The sequence below is a fragment of the Terrapene carolina genome, unplaced genomic scaffold (assembly GCF_002925995.2).
Source record: "Terrapene carolina triunguis isolate 2854851 unplaced genomic scaffold, T_m_triunguis-2.0 Scaffold138, whole genome shotgun sequence".
Lineage (NCBI taxonomy): Eukaryota > Metazoa > Chordata > Testudines > Emydidae > Terrapene > Terrapene triunguis.
The window spans coordinates 882,562-902,587 of NW_020664489.1; the positions used below are offsets into that span (position 1 = coordinate 882,562).

Sequence of the window (20,026 nt, forward strand, 5' to 3'; positions counted from 1 at the left end):
CTTCAGCTGATATAAATTGAGGTTGTTCCATTGACTTCAGTGGAGCTACTTCAATTTACATCAACTGAAGATCTGGCCTCTAGAATAAAAATACAGGGATTTTATAAACATCTGGGCACAGATTGTTCTCTAATATACAGACCCCCGACACCACGCATTAGATCTCAGCTCTCAAAATGGTGCTTTTCTCTGGATATAAGCGTAAATGGATGGTCCCACCACTATCTATTAATTTTACCAAGAACATGATAGCAATTCTTCAAAATAACAAAGGACTGAAGAGAAAAACACACCCATGCACTAATACGGTTTGACAATAGCACTGAGAATAACCTTATTTATAGTCATAAAAGTACATGCCCAGGCAGAGCCAGAATTGCAGTGAAAAATTCATAACCCACTTTAAAGTTACCTCTATTAGAATAATCTGACATTTTGAACAGAGTTTATATACTGGGTTATAGGACCACAATGCAAAACAGTGTAGTTCTGATGGCAGAATTTTGAATGAGGCCCCAATTACTCAAACAGAGTTGAATGTCAGTTTGGGTTATCAATTTATTAGGAAGGAATACTGGAACTACAATGAATAAATAATAATATGGTGTCCTTATTTAGGGTGTAAAACCTAGTAACATTAAAGTAAATAGCAAAATTTCCGCTGACTTCAGTGGGAACAGGATTTTGCCCATAGTACCTTACAAATAAGGATTTTAATAATAACTTTCAAAATAGAAAAAGAGGCAAAAATATGATTAGTTACACTTTTTTCTCTCAGCGATAGCCAAAACAACAAAACGCAAACATTATTGGTGGATGGGTTACAAATTGCCTTTAGATTTTCATCCTTAAGCATTGAACTTTTGGGGGGAAAAGTGTGCAAAAGCATATAAAACCAGAACCAAACAACATCCTATTGTATTTTATTGTCAGTCAATGGGCACACTGTCCCCTGCACAAGAAAAAACATCACATGGACCAGAAATCTCCCCAAGTCCTCTCTCCTGGACTTACTTCTTCAAAGAACTGTTGGGGTGGCAGAATTTCCCCTCTGTAATGGGAAGTGTGTGAGGTCCTTGTCCTGAGCCCTCTGTACAGGGCTCAGGAGAGTCCTGGAGGCCCAAGAATGTTTCCAGAGAGGCCCTGTGCCTCCACAATGGTTCCCAACCTCCACCCCCACCCCACCTCTCAACTCACCACCATATGCATGACAGCATGACTGCTAATGCTGACCACCCACAGCTGACTTAAACCAACCTCATGGGGTATTTCTGTAATGGGAAGGGCAACCTAAGTAATGCAGCACTGACTGGATGATCTCAATAGATTTATGGGCAACACTGTCACAGAGCTGCTGTCTCTCATCGCTTCAGGAGTCACACATCCCTGACCATACGTTTTTTTTCATGGAGGGCTGTCCCGTCACCGAGATTAGGAAGGAGCACACCATGAAGGCACTGCTCCCACATGTCTGGGTGCTTTTCTATTTTATTCCCCTCCAATCTACACAGTGGAGGGGATCAGGTAACCTTATACATTTAAGCAGGTTGACCAATTAAATGCCAAACCATTTGATCCCGCATCTCTTCCACTACAGATCAGTCAAATGTGATTCACAAACCCCAGGGCCCAAACTCCCTGAAAACACAGGTTAATATTGAAAACATGGACACCACTTTAACTACAGGGACACTAGCAGCTTCATTTTAATTACCTGGCTCCCAGCAAAGATGTCTAAAAGTTGTCAGACTAGAGTAGTTATTCAGTCTAGTGTGCAAATCAGGTGCTAATTAAAAGCATCTGAATACCTGAACTTTTGCAGCACAAAGCTGCAAAGTAAATTAGCATTTCATTTACTAGTCATTAGCACAAGGTGAACAGCAGTTGCACTCTCCTTAAATAGGTCACAAACACAGTAAATTCTGTTACACAGATTATAAACAATCATGCAAAGTTACACACTGCAGCATTCCAGGTCTTGCAAAGAATGTACAGAAACATAGGGTGTGTATATACAGGGTCTGTCTTTGTGCACTGTAAAAATGAAAAACAATGTACAGGATGACTGACTGCTTATCCTCCATTGCTGCAGTAGGAGAGCCAGCATTATCTCAGGGGGGCTGCCCCTCCCACTATATTTAGTAAGAAATAAGACAGATCAATAAATCATGCTCTTTTATAAACATGCAAAAGGGCCAGTCCTTAATGAATGGGAAGGCCTGTGGAATCAAATACGATGTTAATCAGAAAATGTTTACTAACATTAAGTTGCGGCCCCAGTTCTTAAGGGCTGATCCAGAGTCCATAAAAGTCAATTGGAGTCTTGCTATTTTCTTCAGTGGGCCCTGGATCAGGCACTTAGCCGGGGCAGTGAGAAGCCACCCAGAGCCCTCCTGCATCTACACCCACTATGCAATCTGCTACGCCCTCTGCCTTAGACTGTAATTTTTTTGCAGCCAGAATGGTACAGAAAAATCCCTGTGAAAGTTCAGTATTTAGTATTTAGGGGGATTTAGTATTAATTTGTTAAACCCAGTGAAAAAACACAAAATGCAGAAATCCCGTAATGTGCAGGAGCCCCACAATGAGGTTGCCCGCAGATGGTACACATGAATAGACTAAAAACTTATCACTGCCATGAAGCTCTTGTTGTGCATATATGTTGTGAAGGGGAGGACTAGTTCCTCTGTGGATGCATCTACACAGCAAAAAAAAAAAAAATCTTGCGGTCACAAGCGTCACAGCCTGGGTCACTGACTTGGGCTTGTGGGACTCACGCCATGGGGCTAAAAATAGCAGTGTAGGCGTTCGGGCTTGGACTTGAGCCTGGGCTCCGAGACACTTCCTCCTCACTGGGTTTCAGAGTCTGGAGTCCAGCCTGAGCCTGAATGCCTCCACTGCTATTTTAGTCCAGCAGCATGAGCCAGTCAGTTGACTGGGGCTCTGACACTCACTGCCACAGGTCTCTTTTTGCTGTGTAGACATACTCTCAGTTAGTGCCTGACAGGCACAGGGAAACCTGACTAGAAAACACTGGTGTGTGGAAAAGACTAACCCCAGATGAAAAGTTAGAAATCATGGCTGTGTTGGAAACACCACCAGCAGGTGTTTTCCAACAAGCCAAGTTGGACTGACAAAGCGATCCGTAAGATCAACACTCCAGCACCAACACCCAGTAGAGCCTACAGAGCAACATGTAATATGAAGGGGCAAGTTCATAGACTCATAGACTTTAAGGCAGTGATTCGCAAACTTTTTTACTGGTGACCCCTTTCACGTACCAAGCCTCTGAGTGCGATCCCCCTTATAAATTAAAAACACATTTTTATATATTTAACACCATTATAAATGCTGGCGGCAAAGCGGGGTTTGGGGTGAAGGCTGACAGCTCGCAACCCCCATGTAATAGCCTCGTGACCCCCTGAGGGGTCCTGACCCCCAGTTTTAGAACCCCTGCTTTAAGGTCAGGAGGGACCATCATGATCATCTAGTCTGACCTCCTGCGGCACAACTGTATATGTAGACATGCCCTGATCCCTGGTCTACACTTGGGGCGGGGGGGGGAAATCGATCTAAGATACGCAACTTCAGCTATGAGAATAGCGTAGTTGAAGTTGACGTATCTTAGATCGAATTAAAACTACTTACTTCGCGTCATCGCGGTGTTGGATCGATGGCCGCGGTTCCCCCATCGACTTCGCTTCCGCCTCTTGCACTGCTGGAGTTCAGCAGTCGACAGGAGAGTGATCGGGGATCGATTTATCGCGTCTACACTACACGCGATAAATCGATCCCCGATAGATAGATCGCTACCTGCCGATCCAGCGGGTAGTGTAGACGTACCCTCAGTGTTAAGTCTTTATTCAGAGGCAGGGTGACCCTCTGTCTGTTCTAGTGTTCCTTTTTTTTTAAAAAAACATCCCGGTGGTTTGTTTGCAGTTGTCTTTGATGGTTTTGATTGTCTGTTGGGATGGGGCATTTGTAAACAATTGAGCCTCGCACTACCTCACTGGCTGAAGGGGTGGGGGGGGTGAAAGAGAGAGGAACAGTAATTCCCTCCTATGTGAATAGGATGCCACCGACTAATATCACTCCCTGGTGACTCCTTTCAACCTTAAGACCATAAGGATATAAGTTCAATAGCACTGTCCCCACTTATGTCGGTGTAACTTGTGTTGCTCGAGGGGGGCAGTTTATTCACACCCTTGCACGACATAAGTTATACCAACATAAGATGTAGTGTAGACCTAGCCTAATTCAGTATAACACAGAGTGGGTACAGGCACTTTAGATCCATTCACTGAGGACTCATTTTGTTGAGCGGGAATGGTTTTCATGAAAGGCTGGATCCTGGTTCCTGTGAAGCCAGCCAGTTCTGCAGAAGACTAGACTAAACTTTTATTAGCTCAGAAAGGTAGCTATTAATAAGTGTAGGGCCTCGTTCACATTTTATTATTTTGTTTTGTATTGTAACCATCAGCTTTCCATCACTCTCTCTTGTTTCTAGTGGAATCTCTATTCTTTCTCAAATAAATCTGCTTTTGTTTCATTGCAAGTGCTGTGTGTTAAACAGAGCAGTGATTTAAGATAAAACTGGTAAACTGGGATACACTGCTCCTTTGTGGGCAGAGGAACAGGGATTTCTGTACGTGGGTAGTGTCAAGGGCTGGATATCACAGGGGAATGTTTCAAAGGGACTCAGGAACTGGGGTGACCTACGGTTAACCTGCAAGGCAAAGTCAGGACTGGCATAGCCCAGAGAAGAGTGTTTGAGTGGCTAACAGGCGGGTGATGTTAGGGAGCTAAGCACCCAGTTACCACAAGCAAGACTCCCTCACTATGCAGGCAGGGGGTAACACGGTGACTCATAGACTTGGATACCCCAAGAACCATCACAGAGACCCACCCCACAATAGTTAACCACTTGGTGATTAGGGCACCCCCTGGCATGGGGGAGAATCATGTTCAAGTCCCTGATCTGCCTGATTCAGCCCTGGGACTTGAACCTGGGTCTCCCACATCGCAGGTACCAAGCTATTGGTTATTCTCTCATTTTGACCAGAAATTACATCCTGCACCTGAGAAATCTTCCCAATGAAAGTTTAATCAAAACTGATATGTTTCTGCAAAAAGGAGAGGTTACTTACCTTGTACAGTAATTGGAGTTCTTCAACATGCTTTGTTCCTATGGGTGTGCTGCTTCAGGATGTACACACACCCGTGCACTCTTGATTGTACATTTTCATCAGCAGTGTCCATGGGTCCATGCTGGCATCCTACACATTCTTGTGCTCCGATGTGAGAGTATACAGGGGAGGGCAGACCTGCCACCATTCCTGTTCCTTCTCCACCACAAAGTCCAGAGAGAAAGACTCCGGAACAGAGGTGAAGGAGGGCGAGTGCCGTGAAGTGGAGCACTACTGATACAAAACATCTCAAAGAACTTCAGTTATCTTACAAGGTAACTAACTTCTTCAGGTTATTGTCTCTATGGATGCTCTACTTCAGGAGACTTCCAAGAAGTACCTCAGGACAGAGGAGGGTGACAAGGAGGAGGATTCAGTACAGACTGCTAAACGGCGTCACCAAAAGCAGCCTCAGCTCTGGAAGCAGGTACGAGAGTGTAGTGCTGGGAAAAGGTGTGCACCAAAGACCAGGTAGTGGCCTTGCAAATGTCTGAGATGGGTATGTTTTCAGTAGGGTCACGGAGGTAGACTTAGCCCTAGCAGAATGGACAACTGCTCTGGGAGGGGAACACACGGCTTTGTAACAGATTAAGATGCACCCCAAAACTTATTTAGACAATCTCTGGATGGAGATCATGTTCCCTTTCATTTGTTCTGCAATAAAGATGAAAGGTCTAAGAGAAGTCCTAAAGTGCTTAGTTCTGTCAAGGTAAAAGACAAGCGCTCTTCTTAGTGCATGTAAGTTTGCTTCTTTTCTAAGAGTGAGGCTTGGGGTAAAACACTGGGAGATGAATCTCCTGATTAATGGAACTCTGAAGAAACTTTAGGTAGCAAATGAGAAGGGGGATGTAATGTCCTCTTGTCACAACAGCACACCATGTATGGTGGATCAGCCATAAGGAATCCAAGCTCCCCTCCCCTCCTGGCTGAGGTGATGGCTATGAGTAATAAGATTTTGAGGGACAATTTGAAAGAAGTAACATAGGTTCAAACGGGGGAGGGGAGGTGTTCCTCAGTGCATTAAGGACTAAGTTGGGGTCCCATGGTGGAGTAGGTTCTTTATCAGGAGTAAGGAAGGTTGAACTGGCCCTTTTATCCTCATAGTGGTCAGGTGAGCGAAGACTGGAAAAACCTTCAACAGGGGTTGTAATAGCAGACCGGTGAACTATGACTGAGACCTGAACTCTGAGCTGAGAAACAATCTTGTGGATTTTAAATTCAGCAGGTAATTCAGAATATATGATAGGAAACATTTGAGCAGAGGTACAGATCATTGGCTGTATCAAACTTGAAAATCTTTCCACTTCTGTAACTAGGTTTTCCTAGTTAGGCAGTACTGTGTGTACCTCTGGAGAGTAGTCCTGTTCGATGCCAGCAAGCCATCGATTAGCCAGACCTTGAAGTGATGTGCTGAGAGGCTGGGGTGGAAATCTGCTGTCAGGGAAAGGTGGAGAGGCAGCTGCAGAGACATGGGAATCATAACTGTTTTAGCTTCTTCGGGACTTTGAGCAGTAATGGCGTCAGGGAATAAGCATATAGCAGTCAGAGAAGTCAAGGGATAAAAATGGCATCTCCCATCGAAAAGAATCATCTGCACTACATGTTGGATGGTGTCACAAAGAGATCTAGCTCCGGATGACTCCAAGTAAGACATACCCCTTCAGAATATCTCTTTCAGTTCCCACTTGTGGTTGAGACAGAAATGCAGACTGAGGGAGTCCCCTACTGTGCTCTGCAGTCCTGGTAGATAAACAGCTGAGATCAGCATGCAGTGAGATATGTATGCATCAGTTCCAAAGTCTTATGGATTCTTCACATAAGGACCAGGATCTTACTCAGCCTTGTCATCGGAGCTAAGATATTGCTGTTCTGTTGTCCAGCATTATTCTGATTGGGTGGCCCCTGCTATGGAGTAGAAAGTGATGGCAAGTGTGATGGAACGCTCTGAGCTCTAATATGTTGATGTTAAAAGTTCCCTCCTGCGGGATCCATTTGCCCTGAGCCGTGTGGGGATGAAGGGCGCACCCTAAGCTAGCTGGGGAGGCAGCTGTGGTGAAGATCTCTGTGGAGGGAGCAGGGCCGGCTCTAGGATTTTTGCCACCCAAGGCAAAAACAATTTTGGCCGCCCTCCTCCCCCCCGTTTTTTAATTACCCCACCCCCGGCCCCGCCTCCTCCCCCCAGGCTCTCAAGCCTAGAAGGGAGGGGGAGAAGCGGCGCCCGCGCTGCGGCCACTCGGAGTCTCCCCCTCCCTCCCAGGTTTGAGAGCCTGGGAGGGAGGGGGAGACCCCGAGCAGCCGCGGCGCGCAAAACAGCTGATTCGCGCGCCGCTGCTCCCCCTCCCTCCCAGGCTTGAGAGCCTGGGAGGGAGGGCGAGTAGCGGCGCGCGAGCGGCAGCAGCAGCGGAGGTGAGCTAGGGCGGCCGGGGCACATTTTTAGGGGCGGCATTCTGGCGCCGGCCATGCCGCCCCTAAAAATGTGCCGCCCCAAGCACCAGCTTGTTCTGCTGGTGCCTAGAGCCAGCCCTGGGAGGGAGGCTCTGAGACCGGAACTCCCACACACATCTTTTCGGCATCTTTCCACCAACTGAGGGAGCTAAAGACCCTCTGAAGTGTGGACACCCACTTGGATAGACTGTGTTTGTTGTGGTGGGAGGGGGAATGTGTAAACAGTTCTCAGCCAGGCTTGAAGACACCAGGAGTGTAGTCTTGCAAAGGGTGTGTTTCAAATGTACAGGCTGTCATATGGCTCAGAAGTGGCAGGAAGCCTTTCGTGTGGTTTGAGAGTTCATTTTTACTGTAGAAATGAGGCTAGCCATCATGGCTAGCCATATACTTGGGTGGTAATGGACTCCAGAGTATCCCCGATGAAGTCTATTTGTTGTGTGGATATGAGTGTAGACTTTTCCACATTGGGGCAGAAGCCCAAGAAGTGGAGCAGCCATAGGGCCTTGCTGCACCTTGAGAAATGAGCATCACTTCAAGGAGCCAATTGTCCAGGTAGTGAAAGTTCCGGTGACCACAATTCAAAAAGGATGCTGATAAACTGGAGAGGGTTCTGAGAACCACCACAAGAACAATTAAAGGATTAGAAAACATGTCTTACAGTGATAGACTCAAAGAGCTCAGTCTATTTAGCTTAACAAACAGAAACTTAATGGGTGGCTTGATTACAGTCTGTAAGTATCTCCATGGGGAACAAATATTTAATAATGGGTTCCTCCATATAGCAGAGAAAAGTCTAACACAATCCAATGGCTGGAAGTTGAAGCCAAAGAAATTCAGACTGGAAATAAGGCATAAAGTTTTTACAGTGAGGATAATTAACCATTGGAACAATTTACCAAGGGTTGTGGTGGATTCTTGACTGCTGACAATTTTTAAATCAGCATTGGATGTTTTTCTAACAGATATAGGAATTATTCTGGGGAAGTTTTATGGTCTGTGTTATACAGAAGGTCTGACTAGATCGTCACAGTGGTCCCTTCTGGCCTTGGAATCTATGAATTTATTAATTTCTCTTTTTAACAAATTATCACAATTTTTGTTCATGATATGTTTTATAAAACTAATTTATAAATCAAAACCTACATTCTAGGACTAAAAAAATCAGACAGTTACCCTGTAAAGAGCCATTAACAAATTAAAATTACCCATTATCTCTGAATTGTTACAAGAAACATCTAAAATGACCATAACTGAAACAAATTAAAGATAAATGTATCTAATTCTGTCAGTTTCTTTACTTCATGCATCCAACAGCATTTTGTGTATCGTCTGTTTCACTGGTTACTGAAACTACTTTTAACTTAGTTTTTTAAACGAACTAGATTTCATGCTGATACAGTCCCTTTAATAATTTTGGCAATATCTAATAATCTTTACAGACATTTTAATTAAAATGCTTCTGTGGCTAAAATGTCTTCCAGATTTTTGTGGTTACAATCAGAATTTTGCCTGTAAGAAAAACTATTGGCTGGAAGTTATCAAAAGAAATCCCTTTGTCTTCAATAAAGTGAATGCAGTGATTGGAAAGGTACTAGTCTGAGAATGCTGGAAATAGAAGACTTCGATTCTCAAAGTATTTATTACTTCTTTAGGGCCAGAGTGGTCTTCATAAGTCAATGATTACTGGCAGTTACAAAAAATGGTGTTTAAATATAAGAACGAACTTTGGTATCCCCTACACCATTGTATAGTTAGAGTTAACATTCAGCAACAGTTAACAGTACCCACTATGGATATGGATGGAGTCACAGGTGTGCATATCAGAAACAACATGGGTAGTAGAAGCTCTCTTATAAATACCGGGCTAATGCCTCTTTATAGATTTGAATGGATCACTTCTTAGTGTTCTTTCATCATCCCAAGTCAATCCTTGTCCAAACCTGATGAGATTATTCACTTCATATGGGCTAATGAACACCAGATAATAACACTCTTCGGCCACAATCAACTATAGAGTTGCCTAGATTTTGATATTCAGAGTCAGGCACCTGACTTTCCATTTTAATTGGGACCAGCAGGATTTTTAAAGTGACAGAAAAACCATCAGAGTAATAAGGAAAGGGGATAATATTGCAGCGTTCATGATAGTTTGTCCTTGAAAACAGCAATACTGAGCCCAGACTTTGTTTTAGGTCATAAACATATGCAGCCCAGTTAAAAAATGATAATGATCAGGAACAAACAAAGGAAATGAGTTAACTCCCACCCCAGTGAAATGTAAGAAAAACAGAAGCAGTTGCTGTTGGGTTGTGGAAGCACAGCCACTGCCATTAGAGGAAAACTGGATAGTTGCTTGGTGCTATTGTTCTGGTTTGGCCAACCTGCCAGTGGCACCTTTTTGAAAATAAAACGCTAGAAAGTTATGTTTTCCAAACAATAATTTATTCTTGAATTTTAAACTACTCCACTGCAAAAGCACAGTAAACATGTACGACACATTTCTCTCTCTCTCTCAGTTCATGAGAAATAAGGCAACACTTTTTTACACAGCCAATATTCTGATCATCAGCTTTTTAAGTAATCTGAAAGGTAATTTACCTGACAAGACGTGCATTCAGAGTTCTATATTTCTCCTGTGAGAGTTGTTGACATTTCAAAAACGAAATGTTGGGAGCTCCGTTTGTTACACTAAAGCTCGTGGGGAAAATATTGACCTGAGATCATGGTAGGTAGGTGAAAGGAGAAGCAATTGAAGTTCTTACAAAATCTCTAAGTATTTATTTAAAAGCCTGTAAATCTAATCCAGTCTATCTAAGGGGATGTGATGTGTTCCTTGCTGCCTTCTTGAATTTCTTTACACTACGGGATACAACCAGACTCCAGACACATGCAAAGGAACAGGCATCAGGATGGCAGCTTTCGCTGGTTTCTTTGGCCATTTTAATTCCACCCACCACCAAAAAGAAATCAACTTTCAGACAGGCATCTAGAAACCAAGGGATTCATTTACCGTGCAAAACTGTATCAGGATATATGCTGAGATATGGCTCTTTTTCATATTTTACCCCTCCCAATACAGCTCCCCCACCAGCAGCAACCCTTGTGCTCCTCTGAGCTGAGACCAGAGGGGTTACTGTAACCTTGGGGGAGGGTGGACTGCCACTCTACACGTCACTTATTTCTATTAGGGAGGGTGACTTGATGGACATGGGGAGGGGAAGGATACTCTTTGTCCTCTTCATCCCTCAGAGTGCTTTTGGAGCAGTTCTTTGCCCTAATGGCCTTGGTTTTTCTCCAGTCTTACAGCTACAGTTATCAGCTGGGAATGCAGCTGAAGCACTGTGCAGACCTTTAAAGTTTCTCCATAGCTGTCTGTCAGATTGCTGCAGGGACCTGATTCACCCCACTGTACAGCTGGCAAAACATCATTCAAAAGTTTCTGGAAGGTGGGAGATAGAGTTACAGAGCCTCCCTGGGCAGGAGATGAGGTACTGCTGCCAGATAATAGCTACCTGCCTGTTTGCAGGGCATATGGGTTCCACTCAATTTATTAACACTGTGACATAGACAGAGATTCTAGACCAGTGCAAGAAATAAGAAGACTGCAGAAACTTTGTGCTCATTCATGTGTGTTGAATGCAGCAAGTTCTCCCTGGGTTTCTGTGATAAGGTTTTAAACCCTTTTTTCTGACATGCTTAGAAGACAGTGAAATCATTCCTAACAATGATCATCCCTGCTGAGACGTCATGATTAAGCAGCTGTGTGAAAGATGTATGCTTCCACAGAGAGCGGCTACAAATCTAAAGGCATCATCATCTGCCCAATCAGCTGTGCTAACATCACTTATTTGTTGTTTGCATACAACAATTCCATAACAGGTGTGCTGGAGCAAGTAATTTTCAAGTGATTTTTTTGTTGTAAACTTAAGGGCACAAATATCACACTATTCCCACTATTCATAATTATGAATATGTATTTACATCCTGACTATGTAACTAATCTGGGTTCAAAGTGGGGACCTGAATGGCTCCACACCTTATTCTCAATTTTATGGTAGGCCACATCAGATTAGAAAAAAACAAATGCAACTATTGGAAATTCAAGAACATGGAGAGAAACTTCCTGCCATTGATCCAGGAACAAAAGAATCACTCATAATCCACTCCATATCTCTTTAAAATAAAAAGCAAATAGATATGGAGACATCAAAAACACAGGTTTCCTTAAGGCCTGGCTTGGAAACGTACTGTGCCCTAGCCTCCCTAGGGTCCTGTAGGATATCCTGTGGATGGCACACACTCGGATTTTCACTGGAGGCAGAAGACCAACTGGGCACTTTGAACCCTCGATATTCTCCATTTTTCTAAATATTTGCATTCTCTGTTCATGGCTACCAGTGCTAAACTGTGCAATCACTAATTAAATGTAACTGTAATTTGAATATTCTAACATTCCCCTAGAGTCAGACCTGCCCAACCGCTCCACAGAACTCACCAACCTTTTCTTTTATTGTATGTTACTTTGAGACAGATCCTGCTTCCATTGGAGCAAGGTCAAGGCTGTTGTTTTTTAAGCTTTTAATGGAGTTAGCATTTAATCAATACGTTTTGTACAGTTCAACCTCATAACGACTAGGGACAGCAGGGTTGAAATGCATTAGCAAAAGTCTATTCAGAACGCAAAGTGTGTCCTCCTGCACTATCCCCAGCATGCAGGACTCTCTGCCTGCCAACTGTTTGATGTTGGCCCTTGCAATGTGGGACAAAGATCAAAAATAAGGAATGAAACCAAACATTGAGCACTCAAATGCCATAGGAAGCTTGAAATCAGGCAGGATTTATTCTCTACCAAAATTCTAGAGCCAAACCATGCTCCCAAAGAAAGCATATTCACTCTGTCACTGTAAACAGGACATTTCTCTCGCTTTATAAACAGGAGATTGATTCATAACAAAAAGCTATTCCAACATTTCAGCCCAAAGAGCTTCATCAGGAAAAGGCAAGAGTATCTGAGCAATGTCCCTTCCTCGGAAAATTCTGTCACAACATGGGGAAATAAAGCTCTTATTTACACTCTGATCGCTAGATTTTAAGTAGTGGGATCTTTGTGTGATCAACTTTAACTTGTTTCTATGCCAAAATGTTAAGGGTTTTTTTTAAAACACATAAGGTCTGAGATTCCTGGCTTTACAGAGGACCAGCACAGAGCCAGTGCACCTCTTAAGTCCCACTTAAGATTTAAATGGTGTATAGGCCTCATGTGGGACCTTTGCTGAGAGTCTCACCTACAGCACAATGTACTCTACAGAAAAATATGGAGATAGAGGTGCATCCACGGAAGAATTTAAAATCTAAGTTCTGTATTAGCAATTTCATTTGTTATGAATGGGAATTTTCTTGTACTATGGTTTGCTGCAGTTATGTATAATGCATTTTGTATAGCTAATTCCACCATAAATATGAAAATTCAACAGCATGATAAATACTCTACTGCACCTTTTGTACATATATTATTAGTGAAATGAAAATCCAATCCCTGAAGAGACTTTTTACTATATAAGTAATATGTATTTTTGCAGATTTGTTCCTTTTAGGTAAGGTTCATGTTTGGCCTGGTAAAAATGGGCCAGCAATACAATGTCCTGAATCTGTGTATTATTTCACTGCAAGATTACTTGTCAAAAGATTACTCTCTCTTTTACTGTAAATTACTTCTTATTTTAAACTAATATTATAGTTTTTTCACAAAATAATGTTTTAAACATCAAAGTGCAGTCTCCATTTTAGCAACTTGCAACCTGGAAAGTTGTCAAGCAACTGCTTTAAAAAGAAATTTTACTTTCAACTCAAATACCTTAAGTTCCAGTGCCAACAAGAGCATATAACCATGCAAACAGGATGACAACTGCTTTGAGTAGTTCAAAACAAATATTTGTCATACAATTCACTTTTCAACTGGAGCTTTCAAAAATGTTATTACAACTTTTTGCTGCTCTCTGAAAACACAGAACTGAAGTTTTGTTCTAACTTCAATACTATTTTTTATAAACCACCATAACACTTATTCTTACTCTTCCCGCTTCCCTTCTGCCTCATTTACATGCTATAGAATATAAAAATGCAGGCATTGATCCTGCAAACATTTATACACAGGCTTAATTTCAAGCATGCAACTAGTTTCAGTGGACCAGATCCTCTGCTGGTGTTTATTTTCATAGATTCATTGTCATAGATCCGTAGTAGATCTGGCTCACTGGGTTCTTACATGCTGAAACATAAGTACATGAATGCCTTTGCAGGATCAGGGCCTTAATAATTCCCTATGATTTTCCCATTTACATCTCTTCACAGGCAACTTACAAAACACTCTCCCAGGGCAGGATTTGGGCCAAAAAAGCCATCATTTTAGAATTTAAAAACAATGAAGTTCAATTTCTATGAACTAAAAAAGACAATGAGCAGGTTTTCAAAGTCAGTTTTTAAGGTTATTACCAATGATACCATTCAATATGTTTCAACAGTTAGAAGTACTGTAATTCAGACACCATCTGGAAAGTCTCCAGTGGAAATGTCTTCCCACTATGTGCTATAAATCTATTTGAGAAAACACATTTGCAGGCTCCTTTGAAGAACTCCATCATATTGATTGCTGCTGAGTCAGAGTTATGATTTCCCTGTAATTTCCCTTGTTCTTTAGTCCAAACAGTTAATTACGTAGGTAGATTTCAGAGTAGCAGCCGTGTTAGTCTGTATCCGCAAAAATAACAGGAGTACTTGTGGCACCTTAGAGACTAACAAATTTATTAGAGGTTGTAGCCCACGAAAGCTTATGCTCTAATAAATTTGTTAGTCTCTAAGGTGCCACAAGTACTCCTGTTATTTTTACGTAGGTAGAGACACCAGCAACTGACAGACAAGTTATACTGGAGTCTAATGTTTTATTATTATTACAGGTAATGGCTGGCTAGGGGGCGGGGCCTCAAGGGAAGAGGAGGAGGGGCAGGCCCTCATGGTGAGGGGGAGCTAAGGCCCACCTCAGCCCACCCCACCCAGAAGAGGCTGGCGCCACCCCTGAACCTCGGGCAGGCACAGAGCAGCGCTACAGGGAAGCCAGGACAAATGCTGTCCTGGAGTCATTCAACTTGGGACCAGGACTTGAACTCGGAATTTTTGGGACTGTCTTCTCGTTCTCTCTGTCCCCGCCCTCTTTCAGGATGGTTGGTCACCCTAAGTCCAGAGAAATAGCAACAATCTCGGAGCAAGCAACCTGTAGTTGCTAGACATATACATTACAAAGTAATAAATAGGTGTTAAGTATTATTATTATTTAGCACATTTCATCTTTAAATCCCTTTACAAAAAGCACACTACACCTGTGCTAGGAGGGTGGTAATATCTGTACACTACAGATGGGGAAACTGAAGCAGAGAAGGTAAGGGCCCAGTCCTGAAAGCCCACCATGTGTAAATCTCTATCTTCAATGGATTGTCTATGAAGAGTCTACTAACATGTTAAATAAATATCACCAAGTGCACTATAACTACTGTAGGCAACCCCAAACTACTGTAATTTTTTAAAATTAAATAAATAAAAATGATTTTTGCTAAACTGGGCAGCTGAGTCATCAACACCTGTCCTTTCAAGAGGACAAAGGAGTCACAAGGATGTGGCCTTTAAATAGGTCATTTATATTCTTAACATCCTCAGCAGGAAGCACTGTCTGGTTTGGATTGATAGTCATTCAACTTCCAAAAATGTTAAGTGCTGCCCTTCATCTATTGGTTTTTGTTCAAATCCACCTCAGACTTAGCTAAACTCAATTTACACATATGCCGACTTCTTTCAGGCTAAAAGAAGACACTCTGGAATCTTGCACTGTACCAAAGAGGTTTGCTTTGGTCAAAAGATACATTGAGTCTCCATATTATAACTATGCACTTTCAATATCACTAGTTCATCCTCCTTGAGTAACTGACAACTATAATCCAAAGGATGTGTGTTTGTGGGTTTTTTTGTTTGTTCGTTTTTAAATGAAAGCACAGGTTGTCAGTGGTCTGGCAACCTACAATCTGGATTTTTTCACACATCAAAAGACCTGGATTCCTGTGTAGATTTCTCTAAGTCTACAACATCAAAATCACAATGGTCTACCCTGGGCATTATATTGCCTTAGGTTTTGTCTGTGTGGTGTATTTTGAAAACCAGCATTGCAACATGTTTAACACCAATGTAACCATGTGCTTCATAGTTATCACAGTTTAAATTATTTGCAGAGAAAAATAAATAAATACTGCCCACCTTCAATTCAGCAGTGCAAGCCACCCATCAGTAATAGCACCACTTCAGACCAAAACAAGTTAAAAAATTAAACAGCACACAAAAGTATTTGTAGTGACCTATAGCAACCTACAGGCAGCCACCATGCTTGTCAGCTAATTGCATCCATTTGGAATATAACTCATGTCCTCTGGCTTCATAAACAGGCCTTCGTCAACAAGCTCAGGCAATGATTCTGTTGATGAATATTTGAGTACAATCTGAGCTATTAGTCACTTGCCTGCTTTGGGGGGGGGGGGTACACAGCTGCCCCACCCCAGCAGCAGCACCAGGATGCATTGTGCCTTGTGGAAGAACAGCACGTCCTGGAGCTTCCCAGAATATAACGGCGCACACTTGCAGTTACACTCTGTAAAAGACACAGCGTGAACTCCCCCTCTATGGACAACTCTACTGGCCATTCCCTTTTTACCACAACTTATGTAGCTAACACCTGCAGGAGTACCAATGAGGAGCAGTCTGCAATTATGTCTGGCTTTTGTGTGCGCGCAGAAGGTTGAGAGAGATTCCTTGTGCTCCTCTCTCTCTCCTCTCTCTCTCCCCTGCCCCTGCCCCTGTTCAGGGCTGGCCAGTAGGGTACAATGGTAAACATGCAATTTCATATACATTCAGTGCTTTCAAAAAAGAGCCCACTCCACTCTCGCTGAAGTCAATTAACAGACTCATTGACTTCAATGGGAGCCAGCCTTAAAGGTACCAAGCTTAATCTTCAAGTCAAGTCATCCAAGTTGACAGGAAAGCAATTTCCTAATCATTTTACACATACTATTTTTTCCCCCTTGGAAATTCCCAAGATGAGAAACAGTGGCAGTGCCAACCTATACAGGTTTTTTCCACATGGAGAAAAATGATCTATTCTCAAGCTGATCATAAGCATGGGAGAAAACTAGCTTTATACCATCAGTCACTGAACTCCACCTATTGTCCATGTGAAAAGAGGATTATTTTAAGAGTTTTTAGGTAAATTATTTCAGGGAGTTCCCCTGAAGACGCTGTCTGGGGTGTGAGTTGGATAAGTGAGCTGCCTTCTTAGCACAGTTCAGTGATAGTTGGCCATTCTATACTTTTTAAGATGAGAAATGAGCAGACAAAAAGAATATGAAGCTTAATAAAATGTTCAACAGTGAAATCATTGGGTGTGTGTCTTTATTATAAACACACTATTTTTAATACAAGGACATGTGAATGAGTGCATTAGATTTCAGGGATAGAAATAGTTTCAGTTATATGCTTTTTTTCTCCTCCAGAACCCATTTGCCTAGCTCTACAGAAGAGGCCTAAACTAAATATTTCCCCAAATTAACTAAAACTTCACTTCACTTCACGACACACCAAAAAATAAAAACAAACATATAAAAAAGCATGATCTTGGACAAATTAGAAAATGAATATTAAAGATCGGCCTATAAAGAATTCAGCCAACCGAAAGAGGTTGTCATCTTAACTTCTGTTCACTATTTTTTTTTAATAAGAAAGAACTGTCTACCTGCATTCTTGGATTTCTATCAGCAAGAAGCTAGAATGGAATGTTTAAAAGCAGGACTTCATACTCAAAACTACATGAGAGGCAACAATCCGAAAGACTGTGGCATCCCAGTCAAGAAACTAACTTTCCCAAACCAGGAGATTTTGCCATTATCATCTTTTCTTATGAACAAGCAGGATTCACTAAATTCCCTTCAGTGGCGCACTCCTATGAACATTCATCACTAGATGACTCTAGAGTCACATGAGCACATTCAGAAGGGGCAGCTGCTTTTCTTGATAGAGGTACATTATTACCTTCAACCAGATCACTTTATGATCCGGAAGAAGGTACAGCTAGTTTGACAAGTGTGTCTCTATGATACTGCACACATATAGGGCGGGGCACATCTTCCAAGAGTTGTAAAGAACAGACTTCTGGAAAAAGCTGCTGCCACCATTCCCCATTTGCACAAGTGGCCTTTAGAAAAAGAATGTGTAATCAGTGCCTGGGGCTGGAGACACATAAAAAAAGCAGCTAATTTGAAGGAATTCATTACAACAGGCGGGGGAGGTGGGAGGAGGAGACTACATGAGAAATGTCCCACAATGGGACACTTGATACAGCCCCACCTGTTCCCAAAACCTTTTAGAGATGCTACTGCCTTAAGGGCTTCCCGCAGCAAATAGCAGCTGTGGAGAGATGTGCCACAGCTGTTTGCAGCTGGAAACCCCTGAAGCAGCAGCAATAGCACTAGTTGTATTCAGGGTTTGGGTTTCATTCGCTGCTTGTTGCATTCTCACTCCCTTATCTTCCTTGTCCCCCTCCTAAAGGAAAAAGTCACAGACACACACAACTTGGCTGTGGGAATCTCACAGGAGAGTCTATTAAACAGGGGCCTCTAGTACAGCTGCATGGTTCAAAAATAAACAAACCATCCAACAAGAAAATCTTAAAATCAAACTATTCAAGTCTTCTCATCAAAGTGTTTATAAAAATCAGACCTCGCCATGGCAGGGGTTTTGAAGGAGAGCCAGTCAGCTTTAGGTAGCTTATTGTCACTGAATCAGCTACTGCCATTGACACAAAAAGAAGCAAAAGCGCAGACTATGATTATTGTCTGTCTTCAGCAGCACCCAATATAGGTTGGGTACTGTAGGCAGCAAAGAAGAGTTTACCCTACCCCTGAAAGTTTACAATCTAGAGACAAGTCAGAGGGTGCAACATACAAAACTAACAGTGCAGGTTCCGTGAGCCCTTGGAAAGCCTCCTGAAGTTACACTGAGAAGTTTGCAGCAGTTCTTTTCTTTCCCTCAGTTATGCCTGGGCGTCCCAGGACACGAGGAATTACAGGTGATTACCAAATAATGCTGCAGTGGGAGCACCCCACTCAAACAGCATGGGAGAGAAGGGGAAGAGCAGATGGGACAACTCTCATCTCTTAGTCCAGCATCTCCACCTGGAGAGATGTTAGTTCTCTCTACCTAGGCAAGCTATGCATAGGGTTAGGCTCAGTAATGTACATTAAGCACTAGTAAGCTATCTAGTGCAATGAACTAGGTACAGCGTACAGAGACGAGGGCTCCCAATAGGTGCACGTCTGAAAGCGAATGGGGCAGGTGATGGGGGAGGGGGGTAAGTTTCGCCACTGGGTTTGCATTAGTCCTGTAAATACTCGTGATAAGAAACAAGAGAGCCACTTACCATCTCGCCTGAGATTAGAGGATCGCAAGGCTTTTATAGATCCGCTCTGGGCAGTGGTGCCCTGACGGCTGCAAAAGTTTGCACAGACTACAACGTAGAGAAGGAGGCGGACGGACAGTTGCATTGGGATCCGCTGTGAGGGGGACCGTATCTGCCCAAAGAAACCCGGCTCCCTCCTCCAAGGAAGCCTCCCTCACCTCTTTCCCCCTATGGGGTGGGGTGGTCTTTTGGATGCTGAGTCAAAAGCCCCTGAGCTACTCTCCGAGCTGCCCCCAAACTTCCTGCATTGCTGAACTTTCTGCTGGGGATCGCTGCCTTCCGAGCTCGGCAGGTGATACGGCAAGGGGAAGGACAGGGCGAGCCCACACCCCACCGGCAGCGGCAGCAGCAGAGGCTGGCGAAGTGCCCCTAACTCGGCAGGAGATCACAAGGTGCCGCTGCTGCAGCTGGGCTCCGAGCAGGCGGGCTGGGCTGAGCCAAGCCCGGAGACACACACTGACCCCAGCCTTGGGGCTGCCTGTTCCTGCTGAAGTTGCTGCTCAGCGGTGGCGGCGGCGGCAGCTGGTGCCTACAGGCTCGGCAGCCCCCAGTGCAGCGCTGCGGGCGCGGGCAGCGCACAGCATGTCTGGAGGGAGCGGGCTCCTGCCGTGTCATTCGGGAGGAAGAACACGGCGGCGGCGGCTCCTCCAGGGGGAGGAAGGAGGCGGCTCTGGCCTTGGGGGCAGGGAAGGGGCGGGAGTGGCAGTGACCGGGGAAAGGCAGCGTGGCGGGCCAGGCCGGGGGGTGGAGAGGTGGGGCCAGCTATGGCCGGAGAAGGAAGGCGGCGCCGGCCAGGGGGTGCCTCAGGGGATCAGGGTGGCGGCTCCAGCCAGCTGGTGGCTGCGGCTCA

The 20,026-nt window shown here is 43.7% G+C and overlaps 1 protein-coding gene across 3 annotated transcripts in view; it reads right to left on the bottom strand.

Annotated features, from left to right (window-relative positions):
- PDGFD (platelet derived growth factor D) overlaps window positions 1–19,799 on the bottom strand; it is a 163,417-nt gene extending 143,618 nt beyond the window's left edge. For all 3 annotated transcript variants that reach the window (XM_026653397.2, XM_026653398.2, XM_026653396.2), the window contains exon 1: window positions 19,138–19,799. In XM_026653397.2, the coding sequence (XP_026509182.1) occupies window positions 19,138–19,261 (124 nt within the window). In that variant the 5' untranslated portion in view covers window positions 19,262–19,799. The remainder of the gene's footprint in view (window positions 1–19,137) is intronic.
- Between the last annotated feature and the right edge of the window lie 227 nt (window positions 19,800–20,026).